General features: G+C 35.2%; 2 protein-coding genes across 13 annotated transcripts in view; both read left to right on the forward strand.

Annotated features, from left to right (window-relative positions):
• The window catches only part of LOC127874128 (protein 4.1-like), a 180930-nt gene that overhangs the window by 152200 nt on the left and 6981 nt on the right, over nt 1-21749 (forward strand). For 9 of the 12 annotated variants that reach the window (XM_052418278.1, XM_052418277.1, XM_052418276.1 and 6 more), the window contains 9 exons: nt 8867-9028; nt 9834-9995; nt 11671-11718; nt 12577-12738; nt 15706-15867; nt 16281-16442; nt 16780-16875; nt 18103-18222; nt 19473-19676. In XM_052418278.1, coding sequence (XP_052274238.1) covers nt 8867-9028; nt 9834-9995; nt 11671-11718; nt 12577-12738; nt 15706-15867; nt 16281-16442; nt 16780-16875; nt 18103-18222; nt 19473-19676 — 1278 coding nt within the window. The remainder of the gene's footprint in view (nt 1-8866; nt 9029-9833; nt 9996-11670; nt 11719-12576; nt 12739-15705; nt 15868-16280; nt 16443-16779; nt 16876-18102; nt 18223-19472; nt 19677-21749) is intronic. The other 3 variants (XM_052418280.1, XM_052418284.1, XM_052418279.1) reach the window with 3 other exon arrangements.
• LOC127874141 (uncharacterized) lies at nt 1760-8859 on the forward strand. Its single transcript, XM_052418335.1, has 2 exons — nt 1760-5898; nt 6978-8859. The coding sequence occupies exons 1-2, from the start codon at nt 5860-5862 to the stop codon at nt 7530-7532; spliced, it is 594 nt and encodes a 197-aa protein (XP_052274295.1). The 5' UTR covers nt 1760-5859; the 3' UTR covers nt 7533-8859.

Raw genomic sequence — 21749 nt, forward strand, 5'->3', positions numbered from 1 at the left:
AAAAACCCCCTTCCAGACGATTTAGTTACATTTAAACGCACGGTAATCGTTTACAGAAATTCACTTTCATTTTCAGAAAGTTCTCGGGAAGCACGTTTTTTGCATGATTCAATTTTTTTTAAAGACGAATGCTTCGGTTATTATAGGAAAATATGTACGAAATATCTTCGTCACTATCGGCTCTGGGCGCTAATTTTGTGTGTTTGTTATTTTTATCAATCAAGTACAAGTTAACGCATATAAAATGGTATAATCTCACTGAAACGCGTGTAAGACAAATTCACACGTGCATCTCATCATTAACAACTTGTGAACAAACGGCCGGTACACCTCTTTACTCAGCACATAACAGTTTGGAAACAGATATTCGCACCTGCATTTAATTATATAAAAGTCCTTTAATGTACCGGCTATTGTAGATAATGATGAGAAGTTGTGTCATGATCGGCGCCTTTGCGGCTCGTGTGAAGTTATGTACAGTTTTGTTAAATTACATTTGCTCGATTAATTGGTATGTATATATATACACATCGTTGGTATATCGAATATATCAATAATGGAGATCATCAAGAACAACAACGGTGGGCAGAAGTTGTGTTACTAGGGATACTGCTACACGAAGAAAGCAAAGTCAGCGGTTAGCCAGCGTTGGGAGTGTGACCAACGGGGTTCACAGAAATGCCGTGCTATTGCTACCACTGATCTAGAGGTAAGTAATATTATACCATGTACTTATACTCAAAAATAAATTAGTCTTTTTCTACAAAACCCATGTATTGCGATTATTTTTATATAATATTAATTTTGCATAAAATTCCAATTCGTCACATCTGAGTATCGCTATATTAGTCATATTAACATTTTTAAAAAGGCTCGGACAAATGAATAAGTACTTGATATTATAAGTAAAACGATTGACCTGTTTCATCGATATGTATGCTATATATGTTTCAGCTCACCGTAGTGAAGTCAGTGACAGAGCACACCCATGCCGCCGACATGTTCAAGGGAAAGACTTAACACTTAGGAAGGGGGTTTATTCCGCCTGTCTGAAAACACGAAGGGGGTTTATTCCGCCTGTCTGAAAACTCGAAGGGGGTTTGTTCCGCGTATGCAAAACTAGCGAGGGGGTTTCTTCCGCGTATGCAAACTATGAAAGGGGGTTTCTTCCGCCCTGCCGTTTTTAGCGAAGGGGGTTTCTTCCGAAGGGGGTTTATTCCGGTAATCAAAAATAGAGGGGCGCTTTTTAAGGGGGCAAATTTTAGAGGGGCGCAGCGCCCCTCTATTTATTGCTAGCTGGAGCACTGTTTATACATAAATGACTTTGCATATGTTTGAAATTGAAGGTTTTTCTTAAAAAATATGACATTTTGACCGCTTGTGTTTTATGAATGAATTTCAGCCCTTGTTATTCCCAGAGATACTTGTTTAACATGCACCATTCTCTTTATATTTCTCTCTTGCACAGGTTCTTTTGGTTGTTTTGGTATGCTTCAATGCTGATAGGGTTGTGGAAATTAAAACGAATTGGTCACGTTTTAAAGTGTTCAAATTTAAGTACATATTTACTTATTTACAATTTGTCACATGCAATTCAAACATGTTCCCTTTATAAAAATTAGTTTCCACTACAATCTTTTTGCAGCAATTAGTTTATTTTCCTCAAAACTATTTTTTAATTAGTTTTGACAATTTTTTTTTAACTAAAATAAAATGAGATGCATTTTTTAATTTTGGCATTGACAATTCTAAGCAATTCTTATTCCAATGATTACACTCATTATAAATTTGCATTTTCAATGGTTGTTAGTGATGATAAATGTTATAAAAATTAAAGAAAATTGACAACGATGGACGATGACGAGTTATTTTAGTTTGAACCAGTTTAAAAACCTTTCGTACCTGTAGCTCTTAAAAAAGCGCATTTTCCAAATGACAAAAAGCCAGTGGAAATAATTGTTCCTTAATGTTTTAATGCTCTGAATATTTCAAAAGCTGCGCTATTAAATCTTATTGTATATTCTTCACGAAGTTTTTCACAGACTGTATGGATGGCGTAACGAATTGTAAAATATTGGGCGCACACACGATAAATGAAAGTTGCCTAGCCTGTCTGCAATAAGTAGCTAACATTTTCCACGACCTCAAACAAGGGAAGTTAATTTTTAAAATAGACACCAATCCAAATTGGTGTCTGTGTAAACTTACTACAAATATAACAACTTCACTGAGAGTCACAATATATTAATCTAAATCAAATGCAGTACGGAGGGAAACAGTACAACAAAAACAACACAGAATTGATTGAGGTTCGTTGTTTCATTTTCATAATCGTTTTCTGTACCATTGATTTTTAATCTCAACTCATTTTCTGTCAAAAATAAATCATAAAATAGGTAAAACGATTCTTATCTGTTGCCCTCAGACAATTATCAAATATTTAAATATGACAAAAAATCACTAGTCATTTGCTTCAATTGCATATTTCTTTCTTTGGACCTGCAGCTTTTTTCGTATTTTCATTTTAAATTGCATCTGCTTTTGAGTGGAAGTATATCGTCGCTGTCGTTCTCAAACCTCGTAGCTACAAAATGCCAACTTTTCAGGAGATAGAAAAAACCGTCTCATTTTTTTATAACGATGTTTTAGAAATTGAAATTTTGTAAAAATACCAAACAAATGAAGCTTCAAAAAACGGTATAAGCCGTAGACGCGTAAGTCATACTGATAAGTCATACTGACAGTCAGACATGGTAGCTACGATATTTTGTCACCACAGTTTTGTCATTTTAATGAGGTACGACAATTCGTCCTGATAGGAAACCTCGTAGTTGCAAATAATTTTTTTTATAAAAACGTTTTTGTCAAATTTGTTCAAACGAAACGACGTACCTATAGGTGAAATGGCGTCGCTACGACTTTTCGCCGGGAAAAAAGCCAACAATCATTCTACAACATTTCGTCACGTGGCTTTTTCAAGGGCTCTGATTGGCGTAAAGCTACGAGATATAGCACAAAACACGCGCCAGACTTTATATATTCGGAAAAGACGAAAAAAATATTTAGAAATTTTGGAGCTACGAGGTTAGAGAACGACAGCGACGATATTTGGAAATGGTCCTCTTTTATATAAGAAATATTCAATTAGACAATTAACAAGCTGGAGAAGATCTGTTTTTGCTCTGTGGAAGGTGTACATTTTCTTGCTGGACATAAGAATTATGCCTGTGATCCCAAGTGTGTTGATTGGTTTATAAAAAAAATGTCTTTTTGCTGAATATTTTGATATGTAAGCAACAGTGTAAATGGATCAGTTTCAGTTTTTAACAGCACAATTTTAAAGTGTCATTTATTTAGAAAATTTTGGAGCTACGAGGTTTGAGAACGACAGCGACGATATTTGGAAATGGTCCTCTTTTATATAAGAAATATTCAATTAGACAATTAACAAGCTGGAGAAGATCTGTTTTTGCTCTGTGGAAGGTGTACATTTTCTTGCTGGACATAAGAATTATGCCTGTGATCCCAAGTGTGTTGATTGGTTTATAAAAAAAATGTCTTTTTGCTGAATATTTTGATATGTAAGCAACAGTGTAAATGGATCAGTTTCAGTTTTTAACAGCACAATTTTAAAGTGTCATTTAGTTATTCCTACCTTACCTACCATATTGACATATGTTAACAGTCCAGTGAATGGAAATATTTTTTATGAACAAATATTTCTGGAGATCTGGAGGTTGTATAAGCACATGTTCTGCAGGCGATCTAGTGTTTTTTGCAAAGGTTGTTTACTTTTTATGTCCCCCACCAGTATAGTGGAGGACATATTGTTTTTGTGCTGTCTGTTGGTTTGTGTGTTTGTTCGTTTGCCCCAACTTAAACATTTGCAATAACTTTTGCAATATTGAAGACAGCAACTTGTTACTTGGCATGCATGTGTATCTCATGGAGCTGCACATTTTGAGTGGTGAAAGGTCAAGGTCATCCTTCAAGGTCAAAGCTCAAATATATAGCTTCAAAGCGGCGCAAAAGGGAACATAGTGTTTCTGACAAACACATATCTTGTTTGCATTTTTTTTTCACTTGAGTTTATAGCATGGTGTTTTTGTGATGAACAAGGAGATGTTATTAATTTGTCCGCCTGGGTGTTATAATTGGTATGCAATAATTATTAGTTTGTGTCCATTTTGATTGGATATTAAGGCATATATCAATAGTTGAAGTTTTGTTCATAGGATTTATTAGGTTTTAGTTTTAGTTTAACTAGGGTAAAAAATGATAGAAAAGTTTCCATAAAATTGTTTATCATGCATCAATAATATATGAAATGTGCACAGGGGTTGAAGAATCCACTCGACCGCTCGCATATGCGAGTGAAGTTGACGGTCGGGCGAGTAAATTTTTTAAAATACTAGACCGACCGGGCGAGTGCTGTTTTTCAAGTTGAGAAATATAAATTCAGTTCCAGAACTCCTTCCACATCGATACAAATTGCGAACAATTTTTTGAATGAACAAAAAATACCTTTAGTCCACAAAGAAACTGCACTTTCGTTTTGACAATGAAAAATGATGTCATGGGCACAGTAAAAATAATTCTCAAAATCGGCTGCGCTCTTTTCGTCGTTGTCAGTGCTCCTAGCTAATCGATTAAAAGTGAATAAAAATGTTAAATATATTGGTCATTCCGTGAATTTTAATGTAAATATCAATAAAACAATAATACATCACGGTTAATTATAATACTTCTTATAGTCATTAAAAATAAACAGAAAAAATAATTATTAATAAACAGAATAATTCCGAATTTCGTGATCAGAAGCCTTAGGCAAAATTTACCATCTAGTAACCGTTTGTCAATCAAGTGTGTCTTTCAGTAAAAGTTCGTCTGAAATATTAAAATGGAAAAGGGTTCTATTTTAAAATATCTGCAAGGTGGTGGCGACAGGGAACAGAAAGAATTAGAAAGGTTGTCAAAACGAGAAGCGGAAAGAATTGAGAAAGGGAAAGAGGTGCAGAAAACGTAAGGAAAGCAAATATAATCCATCAGATAATGTAGTTAATTTGTTTGCAGTTTAGTGTCACTATGTTTAGTAGGTTTAAAAGGTTCTGGTTGATCATAACTATAAATATAAATATCTATTTTTTTAATACAGGGCGAGTAGATTAAAGTGAAGGGCGAGTGGATTGTCAGGCCTACTCGCTCTGCAGGGCGAGTGGCTCTGGAAAAATTCTTCAACCCCTGGTGCAAATATGTAACCATATTTAGATAATAAGTCAACAAGTAGCTAGAAATTGAAAATAAGAGTGCCCAGTTACAGTAGAAAATTAACAACTTAAAATTATGCTTTCAGTTTAACCATTTTAAGATGCTGAGCGATGTCTCTTGACATATGATTCCAGCAAGGGAATAAAGCTTATTATTTTACATCACAGTTGCTATGCCCAGCTTTTGACACACTGTATATTCTTACAATAATTTGTAGAGTGCTAACTTGGGTTATGTATAATTTATGTGTAAACTATAAAAATTAAATGCATATGATATATATTGCACACTTAGTAAACTTATACCATATTGCTAAATGGGAAACTCTGTATATCAGATAGTGGCAGTTTTTTTCAGCCCTTCAACATACAATTTTAATGTTGCTAATTGGCACTATATTTGATAACCATATGCAAATGAAATGTTATTTTGTTTTTCAACTTTAAAGGTAACAAATTTATGATGTCATTTGCATCCTTTCAGCTTGTATGATATTTTTACAAGAGTTTTTGTGCGTCATGTAGAGGTATATTAGTGAAGTGATCATTTCAGCCAAAACCAAAGCCTGTTCCTACCTGGGCTTTACCAGGTATGCAGGAAATGATGGAGAAACGAGCCTCAGCCAATCAGGTCTTTTGTTACATTTCAGCATGAAGGAATGAGCCAATCAGATGTATTGTTCATTGTTTGAATTTTTTTATAAACCCATGAAATTGTCACTGTAGCAAAATGAAGGTGAAGTTAGTATTGCCTGAATGAATGAATTTTGTGGGCAATAATTAATGACGTAAAATTGTCTTGACTGTTACCTAGTTAATATAATCATGTTAGCACGAAGTTTTTTATGTGAATTGTTGCCACTGAAATTCCTAGACATTCCTGCAAGTTAGTGTCACATACCGTTTGTGGCCATATATTCTGGGGATTATTTTTTGAAGATATTTTAGTGAGAATATACTAGAATCATTTTCATTATTTGTAACCATCTTCAAATTTAGTTTGATATGTTTGTCAGTTGGAATGATGTTCACAATGTTTTAGTTCCAATGGTAATATCCTATTGTGCAGCGCATGTTTGTCAAATGTTTCTTGAAGTTTAAGAAATTCCAGTTACGTTTGGGCCGGTCTCTTGGAGAACGAGGCTTAATGCATGTGGACAAAGTATCTTTCCAGATTGGCTTGTGCAGTCCATACAGGCTAATCTGGGACAACACTTATTGCACATGCATGAAGTCCTGTTTTTCCCAAGCGCCGCTCATGTTGAAATGCTGTAAGGAACATTGTCATAGCTAACTTTCATGATAGGATAAGCAAATGTTTGTATACATCACGGTTTGATCTGATTCTTGCACATGTCATCTTCGCATGAAGAATTAGAAAATAAATCAACAATGCATCCTTTTGCACCATAATGCCTGTGTGTTAAGAAGTTGAATATGAAAACTGTTATGCTGATTAGTTTTATACCAAGGTTAAATTACTACAGATATTGTGCAAATAATTTAGATTACTTCTTAAGATGTATTTAAAATTATTTAAGCAGTGCATACATACACAATTAAATGTAATTTCAATTATTGTTTAACCTATATATAACATTTGAAATTATGAAAGTGTTTGGAAAGAAATGTATAATTGGATACTTGATGTATTGTTGTATTGTAGGCATTTAAGATTGGTTTAATGATTGCAAGGTTTACTTTAAACAGAAGACTGAAAAGGAAGAGACAGATGTTAAACTCCAAGTTCCAAGAATACAAGTAGACGAAGCACCCGAGGAGAACCTTGATCCAGACACTTTCGATTACGAAACAGATTATCTTGCCAAGACCCTGAATGGACATGATAACAACGAGGTGAAAGATAACATTGCCAACTATGAGCAAGATGAAGAAGTAGCAGAGGATTCTCAGAAATACCAAGTTGTGGACCCTGTTCTGGAGTCTGGAGTTGTCATCCGTTGTTATGATGATAGAATTGTGGCCCTTAATGAAGAGGAAAATGATGTGACCCATGATCAGGATGTCAGAGTGGCTTCCCTTGATGGAGATGAAAGAGATGTGACCAATAATCAGGATGTCAAAATAGCAGCCTTTGGGCGGGAGCCTGAAGTTGATGCAACTGTTGATGAGGAAGAGGAAATGCAGGTGGATATTTGTTATGGAATGAACCTGTATGGATCCCATAGCCCTGCTTGTGTGTGGAATGTTGTTGTTGTTGTTGAAGAGATTATGAATAGTATTACCCATGCAGCATCGTGTTAGATATGATCAGTATTTGTATGGTTTGATGTGTCAGATCCTAACTTTTAGTTGTTTCATTTTAATTCTTTTTAGTGGATGGCCCCAACTTGCAAAGTATGCATTAAATAATGAGAATGTAAACATGTGAATATGAAGTGTTTTACTGTTAACAGTGATACATTGTTGAGGTTTTTGTTAACAGTTTTTGTTCTGATTGTTCCCCATGATTATTACATTTTGTTATACTTTTGTTAATGTTCTTGATGCCAATAGTGTTGTTTATTCAAGATTGGAATTCCAGCTTGTTTTCTCTCCTCTTGGAGCTCACTCTACATTTGATTTAAAGCCAAGAATATCAGTTAGCAAGAGACTTTGATAATGTCATTTGGGAACAGAAATTCATGATATTGTTTGGCCAAAGAATGTTGATGATGTCATTTGGCAAATACCTTTTTACTGAAGGTTTTTGATGGTTAAAATTTGCTATAGAACTTTTTTATGGAATTGCAGCTTGTTCTCACTTATTTGATACAAGCGTTGTGCACTGAAGCATCTCATAGATATACATGTATTGGAAATTGCTCTCTGCAAATACTGGACAATGACATATCTTAATATATTTTTTGTATCCAAACGACCTTCATGACCGCCTTTTTTAGAGAAGGTTGAAAAACTGCCACAAACATTTTATTTACAACTGAATACTATGTTGAATGAATGAAGGATTGTAGTTCTTAAAAATATATAAATACATGTAATTGCATGATAGTTGTACAGTAAACCATGTACCAAAATTAACTGTTATAGTGAACTAATTCCTAAAAATGTATCATACTGCACTTATGTGAACATGTTAGTGTCTAACCAGCAAGAGGAAGTTGTGTTTTTGTTTGTGTGATACATTATGCATATAATCCAATGTATGAGTTGCAGTATTGATATGTTTGTTATGCTGATATTGTTTTTATTTGTTTTGTTGTTTCATTTTCAGATTTTGAAAATGTAATTTTTAGGGTGTGTGATGTGACATGTAAAAGTAATTGTAAACCATTTGATGTCTTTTTCACTATATTTATGAATTTATATCATTATTGACAGGAATGTATTTTACATATCAATGCATATAGTATTTTGTATTATATATTATGAAAAATAGATAGTTTTTTTAGCTCTAATACTTGCAGAAAAAAATATAATTTTGCACTCAGCATTTATTTCATGATGGATGTATAATCTAGCAACAGTTGCAGGTTTGTTTGTTTCCTGTTGCTGACAGTCCATTCATTTTGGTGCTATGCATTATAAATTATTGTTAAAAAACCTTAAGGCTCTCATATTTTACTGTCTGTTTGCAGTTGAAAGAGGAATTCTGGCAGCTGCTACGGGAGACGCCTGACATTACAAGCACCTCACAACTGGACGACGTGAGGATAATCATGGCTAAAGATCCTCGCTACATCAATGTGCCTACAGAGCAGAAACGGCAGCAGTGGTTTGACGAATACATCCAGAACCTGGTAGTTTTCCTTTTCTTGCATTTGTAGAGCCCCTTACCATCATAATAAAGAAATGGCATATAGTTCAGTCCATGTCCGTTTGTTTGTTTTTATGCCCCCGAAGGATGGCATATAGTGATTGCACTGTCAGTCTGTCCGTCACACTTTGCATTTAGGTTTCGAAAAATGCTCATAACTTCTATGTCGCTTCAGATGTAACATTCATACTTGGTATTCATGTGTATATGGACAAGGCCTTTCCATACGCACACAAATTTTGACCCCCTTGACCTTGAACTTAGGGTCCACGTTTAGGTTTAAAAAATGCGTTCAGTTTTCGAAAAATGCTCATATCTTCTATCAAAGCGTTTATCGAGGGCCTGTGTCATCCAATGGAGACAGCTCTTGTTTTGGTTGTGTTTGTGTGGGATATTTTTTGTCTTGCCCATAAATGGTGTTGTATATACAGGATTATGAAATAAATTGGCACAAATGATCATCATATTAAGACGACTTCACGTACATGTATAAGGACCAATGTTTGCTTGATTAAATATCAAGGTCACAGTGGAAACTTTGAGGTTTTCTTATTCCTTAAATGTATATAGTGAAAGTGTTTGTTTGTTTCATGTTTGCAACTGTGTTGTGCATACTGGCAATTCAAATTAAATTGGCACAAATTCTCTTAATATCAAGATGACGTGTCATTTGTAACAATCATGTTGCTAGCTTCTAGGTCAAGGTTGCAGTGGACATTTTTTGTTTGCCCTTGAAATGTGTCAGGTCTTCTTACTGAGATTCTTGAAATAACCCTTCCTTTTCACAGATGAAGGACGATTTCATGCGCCTGCTACGCGACACACCCACCATTCACAGTCAGTCGACGTGGCCTGAGGCACGCATGGAGATCGATCGCGATCCACGTTTCGAGGCGGTAGGAGATGAGAAGTTGCGAGAACAGTGGTTCGATGAATACATCGAGGGATTGGTAAGTGAAACTTTGTGGCGATTGTTGTGATAAGTGCTGAGTTAGTATATCGAGGTTACATGGTCAGAATAGTATATCTTGTATTGAAATAAGTACTAGATACACTAGATTTGAATAATTGCTGAAGTACAGTAGAAAAAGTACTGTATGCGAGAATAAATGACTAATTGAAATCAGTTTGTGTAGTTTTAGAACAAAACATAAGCCTGTACTTATCATTATTGTAATAATTTTTGTGTCTTGTGGATGAGCTTATTGTTAATTAAAAAATGTAGCTTTAACACCTCTGAACAACTTTTAATTTATAAATGTTTCTACAGGTATCAATTTTTTTGAAGTTGCAACATTTAGTTAGGTTTAAAATATCTAACTTATTCTTTTTATGCCCCCCTTCGAAGAAGAGGGGGTATATTGCTTTGCTCATGTCGGTCTGTCGGTCGGTCTGTCGGTCGGTCGGTCGGTCGGTCCGTCCACCAGGTGGTTGTAAGACGATAACTCAAGAACGCTTGGGCCTAGGATCATGAAACTTCATAGGTACATTGATCATGACTTGCAGATGACCCCTATTGATTTTGAGGTCACTAGGTCAAAGGTCAAGGTCACGGTGACCCGAAATAGTTAAATGGTTTCCGGATGATAACTCAAGAACGCTTAGGCCTAGGATCATGAAACTTGATAGGTAGATTGATCATGACTCGCAGATGACCCCTATTGATTTTCAGGTCACTAGGTCAAAGGTCAAGGTTACAGTGACCCGAAATAGTAAAATGGTTTCCGGATGATAACTCAAGAACGCTTAGGCCTAGGATCATGAAACTTGATAGGTAGATTGATCAGGACTCGCAGATTACCCCTATTGATTTTGAGGTCACTAGGTCAAAGGTCAAGGTCACAGTGACCCGAAATAGTAAAATGGTTTCCGGATGATAACTCAAGAACGCTTAGGCCTAGGATCATGAAACTTGATAGGTAGATTGATCATGACTCGCAGTGATCATGACTCGCAGATGACCCCTATTGATTTTCAGGTCACTAGGTCAAAGGTCAAGGTCACGATGACCCGAAATAGTAAAATGGTTTCCGGATGATAACTGAAGAACGCTTATTCCTAGGATCATGAAACTTGATAGGTAGAATGATCATGACTCGCAGATGACCCCTATTGATTTTCAGGTCACTAGGTCAAAGGTCAAGGTCACGGTGACCCGAAATAGTAAAATGGTGTCCGGATGATAACTCAAGAATGCTTATGGCTAGGATCATGAAACTTCATAGGTACATTGATCATGACTGGCAGATGACCCCTATTGATTTTCAGGTCACTAGGTCAAAGGTCAAGGTCACAGTGACAAAAAACATATTCACACAATGGCTCTCACTACAACGGAGAGCCCATATGGGGGGCATGCATGTTTTACAAACAGCCCTTGTTGAAGTTTAGTTTTGAAAAAAAGTTTGGTACACATAATTTACAAACAAAAATAAGGTAATACCCCCATACATTCCTCAACTGTCTTAAGTTGTTATAAGTCATTCATGTTTTCCATACAATTAGAGTACTTAGGACTAATTGTATTTAAATTGAGGTTTTTGTAATTTTTTGTAATCCCAACAATATACAAACATGGAACAGGTACCTTAGACTATTTTGGAGTAACATTATATTGTTTTAAAGGGAAGCATCAATTTTGATGCATACATAATTAAAACTAAAGAATCAAAGGTATGTGATGTTTTTATTTGACAAATGGCTAGATATTTTATCCGAACTTTCCCCTTTGAATTCTTGCTTGTTTTTCAACCCTAAAATAACCATATCTCTGCATCACTTGAGTGTGTTCTGGCATTAAAAGCTTCTTAGCATTTTAAGGATTTCTTGCATTCACAGAATTCCATAACATAGATGTGATTTTGTAAGTATGTAATCAGAATAAACATGTTACAATTAATTGATTAAATAATTGTGGTATTTAATGTTTCATAAAGTTATGTACATTTTTGATGCAATGTTATTCACTACTCCACTTTTGTTGATTTCAGCCAAGTATATGCTGTACACTTTAAAACCAGTGTATTTTCAATATTATCCTTGGCATATTCCCATGTCCAATAAAGCAAAATAAATTATGTACTAAATAAACGTATTTGCACAAATGCATAACATCTGTATTTAAGTTATTCTTCAGGACTAAAACTCTTTAAATAAAGATGCATTTAAATTGGAAAATATTTAAATAATACTATAATTGTTATTTGCATCCATAATGCTATCTGATTTTTGTAAACTTTTAAAACATTGCTTGTGCATGGTATTTGTCTTATTGTATTAACAACACGCAAAACAACTTCAATAAAAAGTCATGCTGCTAATCAAGAAGTTTAAACATGTTTATGATCTTAATCTTGAATACTTTTTGGTTTGTACAAAAGGAAAATATATCATTTGAATGTATTTTCAAGATTTTTTTTTTGTCGCAAAGAAATTAGTGCATTTTTCAAAAAGAAAAAAACACTCACACAGAACAAGTTGTAATAATACTGGAACATGTTCTAGACAATGCATTCTTTGGTCCATTTTCAGTTAAAGTCCGACTACATGCAACTCCTCAGGGACACGCCGGCCATTGACAGCCAGTCACGGTTTGAGGAGGTGAGGGATTACATCGCCCATGACGACCGTTACCGCGCCGTCCCAACCGATGAACTCCGCAAGGCCTGGTTCAATGAATACGTGGAGAATCTGGTAAGTCCACTGGTTGAAAGAAGGGAGTCGAAATTTCAATTTTATCTAGCATGTCACAGAGGATGAACATGGAAATGAAATTTAATAGAATTATCTCGGACAACTTGCCAAAAGCTTTGTGGTTTTCATAGACCAGTGTGCATCAAGTATGAGAGTTTGCTGTAATAAATGAGACATATACCAGTATTCTATTTTGTTTTAAGCCTCAATAATACAATTGTGATAAATCAATCAGTACAAATTTACAAAATTATTTCTCATTATGTATCTTGCCTCATGCACAATGTCTTCAGAGCTCCAGATAAGGTTTTGTGAAATTCTTAAATTACTACCAGATTTTCAAAAAGAATTCTTAACTCTGAAATTTTATTCTTAACGTTACTACAAAGTTATGAAAAATAAATCTTTCTTTTTTTAAATGACCTAAAAATAAATAATAATGGTTATTTTCATGCAAAAAAATCAAAATACCAAACTAGCAACTTTATTTATACGAGTTCAACAGTGTCTTTTCAGTATTATACAATTTTATTTTTCAAATACCTTCATATGCCCAAACTGTGCTTAGATTGTATGCCTTAGATGATTTTTTTTACATACTTCACAATTAAAACAGGTCTTTCCTTCAATCTTTTCAACGATTAGCCACGGGACTTGTCCCTTCCACTCGTTCAATGTTGTTTTTTTTGTTTAAGTTTGGACCCGTCGTGTCGCGTTTTTGTTTAGCTTTTCCGACTGTGTCGGCAACTGAACATACAACATCGTTTAAGATCTTTTCTATAATGTCTTTCTAAACATTTAACTTCGGCTCACTTTGCGCACAATATGTTAAAAGTGTGTTTTTGGACGCTTTGCAGTTTTTTTAGGACGCTCTCTGGGCGCCGCCATTGTGTTTTGACAGATAGACTGTATACGCCGCTTTTATTGGAAAAAATGCGCTTTGTAAAACAAACCCGATAACCATTCTATATAAGCACCGCAAAGATCTTTAATACGCGAAAAGAACTCAATAAAAATCGATACGAACCGATGTAAAAGTAATATTCGTAACTTGATTTTGTACTTCTTTATGGTAAGACAAGATTTTAAAATAAATACGTATCGGACTTGAAAATAATTCGTAATTACGAAAATACGACCCTTATCTGGAGCTCTGGTCTTGAAAACAATCATGTTTCCAGAGTCTTTTTTTTTCACAATATTATTTTGATCAGGTTATTACAAACATTTTAATTTGTTCCGTTTTCATAGGGACTCAACTAACCATATTTAACCAGTTTTTTTCGAAGAAAAAAACTGGTTGTTAGATTGGTGATTGTCGGCGGGCGGGCGGGCTGGCGGACGGGCAGAACAAGCTTGTCCGGGCCATAACTTTGTCGTTCATTGTCAGATTTTAAAATCATTTGGCACATTTGTTCACCATCATTAGACGGTGTGTCGCGCGAAAGAATTATGTCGATATCTCCAAGGTCAAGGTCACAATTTGAGTTTGAAGGTCAAAAATGGCCATAAATGAGCTTGTCTGGGCCATTACTTTTTCGTTCATTGTCAGATTTTAAAATCATTTGGTACATTTGTTCACCATCATTAAACAGTGTGTCGCACGAAAGATTTACGTCGTTATCTCCAAGGTCAAGGTCACAATTTGAGTTTGAAGGTAAAAAATGGCCATAAATGAGCTTGTCCGGGTCATTACTTTGTGATTCATTGTCAGATTTTAAAATCATTTGTCACATTTGTTCACCATCATTAGATGGTATGTCGCTTGAAAGAATCACGTCGATATCTCCAAGGTCAAGGTCACAATTTGAGTTTGAAGGTCAAAAATGGCCATAAATGAGATTGTCTGGGCCATTACTATGTCATTCATTGTGACATATTAAAATCATTTGGCACATTTATTCACCATTATTGGACAGTGTCGCACGAAAGAATTACATCAATATCTCCAAGGTCAAGGTCGCCACAACTAAAAAGAGATTGATTTTGAAACAACTATGTAACTATGAAAGGATGATAACTCAAGAACGCTTCGGCCTAGGATCATGAAACTTCATAGGTACATTGATCATGACTGGCAGATGACCCCTATTGATTTTCAGGTCACTAGGTCAAAGGTGAAGGTCACAGTAACTTGAAATAGTAAAATGGTTTCCGGATGATAACTCAAGAATGCTTACGCCTAGGATCATGAAACTTCATAGATACATTGATCATGACTGGCAGATGACCCCTATTGATTTTCAGGTCACTAGGTCAAAGGTCAAGGTCACAGTGTCTCGAAACAGTAAAATGGATTCCGGATGATAACTCAAGAATGCTTACACCTAGGATCATGAAACTTCATAGGAACATTGATCATGACTGGCAGATGACCCCTATTGATTTTCAGGTCACTAGGTCAAAGGTCAAGGTCACAGTGACTCGAAACAGTAAAATGGTTTCCGGATGATAACAAGAATGCTTACGCCTAGGATCATGCAACTTCATAGGAACTTTGATAATGACTGGCAGATGACCCCTATCCATTTTCAGGTCACTAGGTCAAAGGTCAAGGTCACAGTGACTCCAAACAGTAAAATGGTTTCCGGATGATAACTAAAGAATAATTAGGCCTAGGATCATGATACTTGTTAGGTACATTGATCATGACTGGCAGATGACCTCTATTGATTTTCAGTTCACTAGGTCAAAGGTCAAGGTCACAGTGACAAAAAACGTATTCACACAATGGATTCCACTAGAACTGACAGCCCATATGGGGGGCATGCATGTTTTACACACAGCCCTTGATTTCTAATTGAAATCAAGGTCAATTTTACACAAGGGGGTTAACAATACACATTTTGAATTTTTGTCCCCCTTTATCAGACTTTTTTTCAACTGAAAACCTGGTTTTGTGACAATTTGTCCCTTGTTAATATTTTTTCCTGGTACTTATCTTAATCGATATAAACTGTTTTACAGAAAAAGGCAGACTTTATGAAACTCCTTGAGGACACGCCTTCCATCACGAGCTACTCCCGTTATCCCGACGCCAAGGAGGATATTTCCCATGATCCTCGCTTCCATAATGTGGACACTGACGAGCAGAGAGAGAAATACTTCAACGAGTACACAACAGAATTGGTTAGCATGGCATAATCAGTTTGGAAAAATGTTGAAGTTGTGTATCTTTTACCCATTGGACTTTTGGTGAAAAAAATAACTTATGCTTCGATTTGTAAATAAAAGAAATGGCTGGAATGCAAGAAATAATTCTATATACTTTTGTTTGGCCATTAAAGTATCCAAACAAGACTCAGTTGAGTGCCATTTGTAATATTTGAGTTGATGTTTCTTGATTTCTTGAGAATAAAAATACGAATGTTTTCACAGCCACACAAATAGAATTATGCATTAAATTTTGGAGAAACCCATGACATTTTACATTCTGTTTGTTATTCATTACATTTTTCATGTAATGCCAGTTCTATGACATTTGATATTCTTACATTGAAAATCAGTAAAATTGAAAAATAGCGATTTTCAATTTGTTGCAGAAAAAGGCCGCCTTCATACAACTGCTACAGGACACGCCAGACATATCCGCCACATCCACTTGGCACCAGTCCAAGAAATATATAGAGACGGATCCTCGCTACCACGCAGTAGACTCCGACCTTCAGAGGATGAAATGGTTCCATGAATATGTGAACTTCCTTGTGAGTATTTCTTTTGTCAAGAAATTCTTTATGTTTGTCTGTTTTCATGTGTTAGTATTTAGTTAAAAAACAAACATTTAAAAGATTTTTTTCAAACAAAAGCTACGTCAGCGAAACTAATTTAAAAATGATTCTTCTAATTAATATAATGGAATCTGTCTTTGGAAATGTGTATATTTTGCTGCTAATTATGAATATTTGAATACAAACTACATCCTTAATGTGTTTGTGATCATTTATTTAAAAAAATGTAATAAGAGTACCCTATGTTTTTATGTATTTTAAATGCGGTGCTAATGATTTTGAAAAGTCATAATGTGTAAAGTCATGGTTTTAGGCTGGTCGTGGATACGGTATGAACTACAGTTTGAGAGCAGGTGGCTTCAAATCCATTGACAGAAAACAAGAATTCTTGCCATTACACAAGCCAGAGGTAAGTTTACTTGTTAAAACAAATATTTTGTTAGTATTTCCAGTACAAGGTCCAAGCAACATTAAAGTTGCAAATGTTCCATGTCCAAAATTCTTTTCCATTCTTGCAAATTTTTACCTTTTAAAGAAATACTGGGTTCGTTTCCGATTTTGTGGTTGAAAATAACCCGTGGTTTATTATTTACCGGTAGCTAATAAGTTATATTGTTGGTTTTTTAACTTTAACATAGCACTGACTTTTCTTATTTGTTTAATAGTTTAATAAAATATTTTTATTTTAGCCCTTTCCCCCATAAAAAGCAAAGTGAAAATGGCTTTTGCAACCAGCATAAAACTCGCAGTCTGTTCAGGTTTTATGCTGTTTGCTGCTCATCAGTATCTAAGGGTTGGAAAAGAAGCCTTTAAAACTTGAATTTAGTAAGAAAGGTTTTTAATTAAATTTACCTTTCTAAGGGACCCTTAATGCCTCAAAATATGTATCTAAGTGGTAAAGGGTTAAGTCACCTATTTTTTAACTTTTTTGGAAAAGCATTATTATAAACGAAGAAGAAGGGGTATATTGCGTTGCTGGCAGTCTGTCTGTAGACAAGTCTGAATGTCGGTAGACTTGTGAGTAGACCAGTCTGAATGTCTTTAGACCAGTTAGTTTCCGATCAATAACTCTTCAACAAATTGACCGATTGGCTTGATACTTCTCGTGTGCATTGGCCTTTGACAATAGATGACCCTATTGAAATTGGGGTCACTAGGTCAAAGGTCATGGTCACTGGCACAATAAGTGGGAAAAGCATTTCTGATCAATAACTTGTCAACGAAAGGACTGGTTGGCTTGATAATTCCCATGTGCATTGTCCTTGGACAGTAGATGACCCCTATCAAAATTAAGATCACTAGGTAAAAGGTCACTGTCACAATTAGTGTGAAAATTGTTTTTTTGATTAATAACTCATCAACGATTTGACCGATTGGCTTGATACTTCACATGCGCATTGGCATTGGACAGTAGATGACCCCTATTGAAATTAGGGTCACTAGTTCAAAGCCCTGTTTGGAGGGGCATATGTCTTCGACCGCGGAACACTTGTTTACACTGATTTTGCGTAGTTTACTGTTTAGTCATTTTTCGAATCATATTTTTTTAATGTCTCAAAAAGACTTTCGCACGTAGACTTACATTTTGCCCCTCTTTCGCATGAAATAATCTATGTTTTGTTCTTTTGGTTGCCAGGCAGTGAAGAAAACTGACCCGATGCCGTTCTTCCAAGACGCAAAACGCAAGCCGCCTGTGGCCTCTAGACCCAAAAAGCCCAACGGTTATGGCTCGAACGAGGATCTGATCAATAATGTGGTGAGTAGATTGCTGAGTTATCTTGTGGCTTACCTCTTATGGGTCTGTGTATGTGGTTTCTTTGAAGCCGCTTGTGGTTATTTTGTGGTAAATTTTGATACGCTGTTTCATGAAAGTAACCTTTTTGCTCTGTGGAAACTTTCAAGAACATTTTTATTTGCGGTTACTTTCAAGTCCATTTTGATGTATGGTTTCTTTAAAGTAATTTTTTTCAGTTACTTTCCAGCAAATTAAAATTTATGTTTACTTTGAGGTAAATTGTATTTCAATTATACGTTTCTTTTTATTAAATCTATTGTCGGTCTGTAAACTTTGGTTACTTTGCAATCACACTTTATCATGTTTGCTTACTTTCAAGCAATTTCGAGTTTGATATATCATTTATGGTAACTTTCAAATACGTTTTGAGCTACCTTTTATTGTGTGGTTAATGTCAAGTATAACATGCATGTATATTGGCATTTGATAATTACATTAACATTTAATAGAACGTGATGTCAAATGCCATGGTATAGTTTATGTCAGTCTGTTATAAGCCATTCCTAAGGTTGGTATGATCTTTCTTGTAGGATGACTTTGAGGTAACTTGATGAAATACAGCTGATCCTCTCTCAGACTGGGTTCCAAGTGTTGATTATGATCACTTAGCTCTAGCAAAAATGAGCACAGCTTAACCCTTTACCACTTATATTTTCACGCATTTGTAGTCCCTTAGAAAGTTGAATTTAATTAAAGACATTTCTTACTCTATTGAAGTTTTAAAGGTTTCATTTCCAACCCTAAGATACTGATGAGCAGCAAACAGCATAAAACCTGAAGAGACTTCGAGTTACTTGCAGGCTGTTCTGGTTTTATGCTGTTTGCACATAGCCATTTTCAATTTGCTTCTGAGTGAGAAAGGGTTCAAATAAACAAATTTAGTTGTGATATCATCAGTGTTGATGAGCAATTTATTTTCCATCGATGCCACAGTTATGCATTTCCCAGATTTTGGTATAAATATGTATTATAATCATTTAAATGCTGACACTTGGAACTCAGTTCATAAATTATGATAATTCTTTTCTCTGTGCTGTATACATTAATTGTTAGTTTTCACTGGACAACTGCTATGTTACCAACATCATTTTCAACATGACACAAACATAAGAACAGTGGTACATGTTAAAAAACGGTCCGCTATCAAAACTACAATATACAAAATCCCAGCAACGACAGTAATTAGATAGTGGCCTCCCTTTCTCGCATAGCCGATAACTGTGGCAACGGAATCCTTCAAGTACAACCCCGACCTGAACGACGTCCCAAGGTCCACGTCTATTATCCCTATCGTGGAAACCAAGACCCATAAGGTAACCTACGAGCGAGACGGGGTACCATACGAAACCGAAGAGAGTATTCTTATCAGTGCTCATTCCGTGACCACCAGGTCCCAGACTATAGATACAACAACAGTAAGCGCCACATAGCATACATGTTTCTTTTGCAAGCTTGTTTCGTGACAGTTTGGCCTGTGCTCGCGTTGTGTGATAACATTTTTTCACTTACCCTTATAACCTATCCAGATTAAACAGTAGAGGTATTATTCCCCCTCTTAACTGTTTTCTAGGTACCGCTAATCTGTAGAAAAGGAATGTCTTGTTATTAGTTTTCATTCTTCTTTATATAATAGCTTTCTAATACATTAGCTGAAATAACTTTTTTTCAAGTCTAAATTTGCATTGAGGAGACTGATATATCTGGTTACTTATGACTTTTTTTTTTTTGCCTGATGTTTTGCATTTGTAATTTTGAAAAATGCAAACCACATATTCATGCTGCTATTTATTCGTGTCTCTATTACTGTCTGAGTCTACATTTAACACATGACAAGAGTTGTTTACCTTGATATTACAAACCCAGATATGTTTTTATTGAGTGGACTATTTTTATCATTTTAGACACAAACAAATCTTCACTTAATGATTTTATACCCGATGACAATCCAAACTCTATTGCTGTCCATTGAGCACCCAGTGTTTTACACCTGCATTTCACCATGCACAGGCCAGCTCTTTAGCAGTTGTAGTTCATCACATAGGTCTGAATGCTAGAGACAAAACCCTGCATTTCCAAAAGTGTCCCTTAGTTCTTGTTTCCTATTGCATTAAAGCATGTCTGGTAAAGAGCATTGTTGTTACTGTTTAAGCAAAACTAATTGTCTGAAAAAGGAATTTAAAAAAATGACCACTGTCCTTATTTACCGTACAGAATATAGGTCTAGGATTACTTGAAGCAAATACCAACTATAACAACATAGCTATCCCATTATATATAGGTCAGAAAAACTTGGTTTTGGTCTAGATTACTTAAAAAGAATCATTAAAACACAAACATCTTGTTTACTGCATGGAGTGTTCCATAGATCTGACTTTCTCTGAGCTTAATATTTTGTCAACTTGGCGATGCACGTCACAGATTCCTGTCTTTGTTTTCTTGTTTGGCATTATGTTAAGCTCTCTCTGGATGCGTGTTTGACAAGCTTGTATAAGAAACCTGGAATGTTGTCAGAATGGCATGATAATGACTAGCTCTGAACTGTTGTGTGTCGTTTCTAGAATACCCTGTATACAACAGTTAGTTTCGGATGATTTTTTTCTTTTTGAAGTTATATTTCAAGCATGCCATATTATTGTTTCATTTTATTGTTTTATTCTTGTTTTTTAAAAGACATAAATGATGTTTAAGTAAAATACTATTCTAGGCTCAGAAAATACCAAATATATTTATGGAATATTGTTACTATGCATTTTAATGAAATGAAACTACAGTTAAGTCTTTTAATTGCATGAAATGTAGATAGATATTTTAATGATTTCCAACATGATGGCATTAAATTAAGAAAGAGTTTGAAACATTGGATTACACATTATACCACTGATTACAAAAATTGAAATAATAAATACAGTCTGTTGTCTCCAGTGAATACTAACAATTGTTTTTTTATTTAGTGTACACAAATTTGTAGCTTTTGCTTTTGCAGTCTTATTCATTTACCAGCCATTCATGAACATATGACAGGCATCATGCAACAATGGGTCTTATGCCTCTTGCGTAACTCAAGACAAGCCTGCGCATCTTCACAATCTGGTCAGGAGCTACACTGTCTATTTAATGAGACCACCAAGCCTTGCGGGAGTTAACCCTTTACCACTTAGATATATATATTGACCCATTTGTAGTCCTCCAGAAAGTAAAATGTAAATGAAAACCTTTAATTATTATTTAATTCAAGTTTTAAGGCTTTATTTCCTACCATAAGATATTGATGAGCAGCAAATGGCATAAAACCTGAACAGACTGCGAGTTTGCACATTTTCACTTTGCTTATAAGTTGGAAAGGGTTAATAGGGTGCAGTGTTACTCCTGGCCAGACTGTGCGGATGTGGAGGCTGTACTACAGCTAGCTGGCGGCATATGGCATAAGACCTATATCTATTTAACACTCATAAAACACTTTAAACAAAATATAAAAAGCCAACATTTAG

The sequence above is a fragment of the Dreissena polymorpha genome, chromosome 3 (assembly GCF_020536995.1).
Source record: "Dreissena polymorpha isolate Duluth1 chromosome 3, UMN_Dpol_1.0, whole genome shotgun sequence".
In the NCBI taxonomy this organism is placed as follows: domain Eukaryota; kingdom Metazoa; phylum Mollusca; class Bivalvia; order Myida; family Dreissenidae; genus Dreissena; species Dreissena polymorpha.

Coding starts and splice junctions, on each gene's coding strand:
- LOC127874141 (XM_052418335.1), top strand. CDS start 5,860: ATGCAGGAAATGATGGAGAAACGAGCCTCAGCCAATCAG. Junction 5,899..6,977: donor AACGAGCCTCAGCCAATCAG/GTCTTTTGTTAC, acceptor TACTTTAAACAG/AAGACTGAAAAGGAAGAGAC.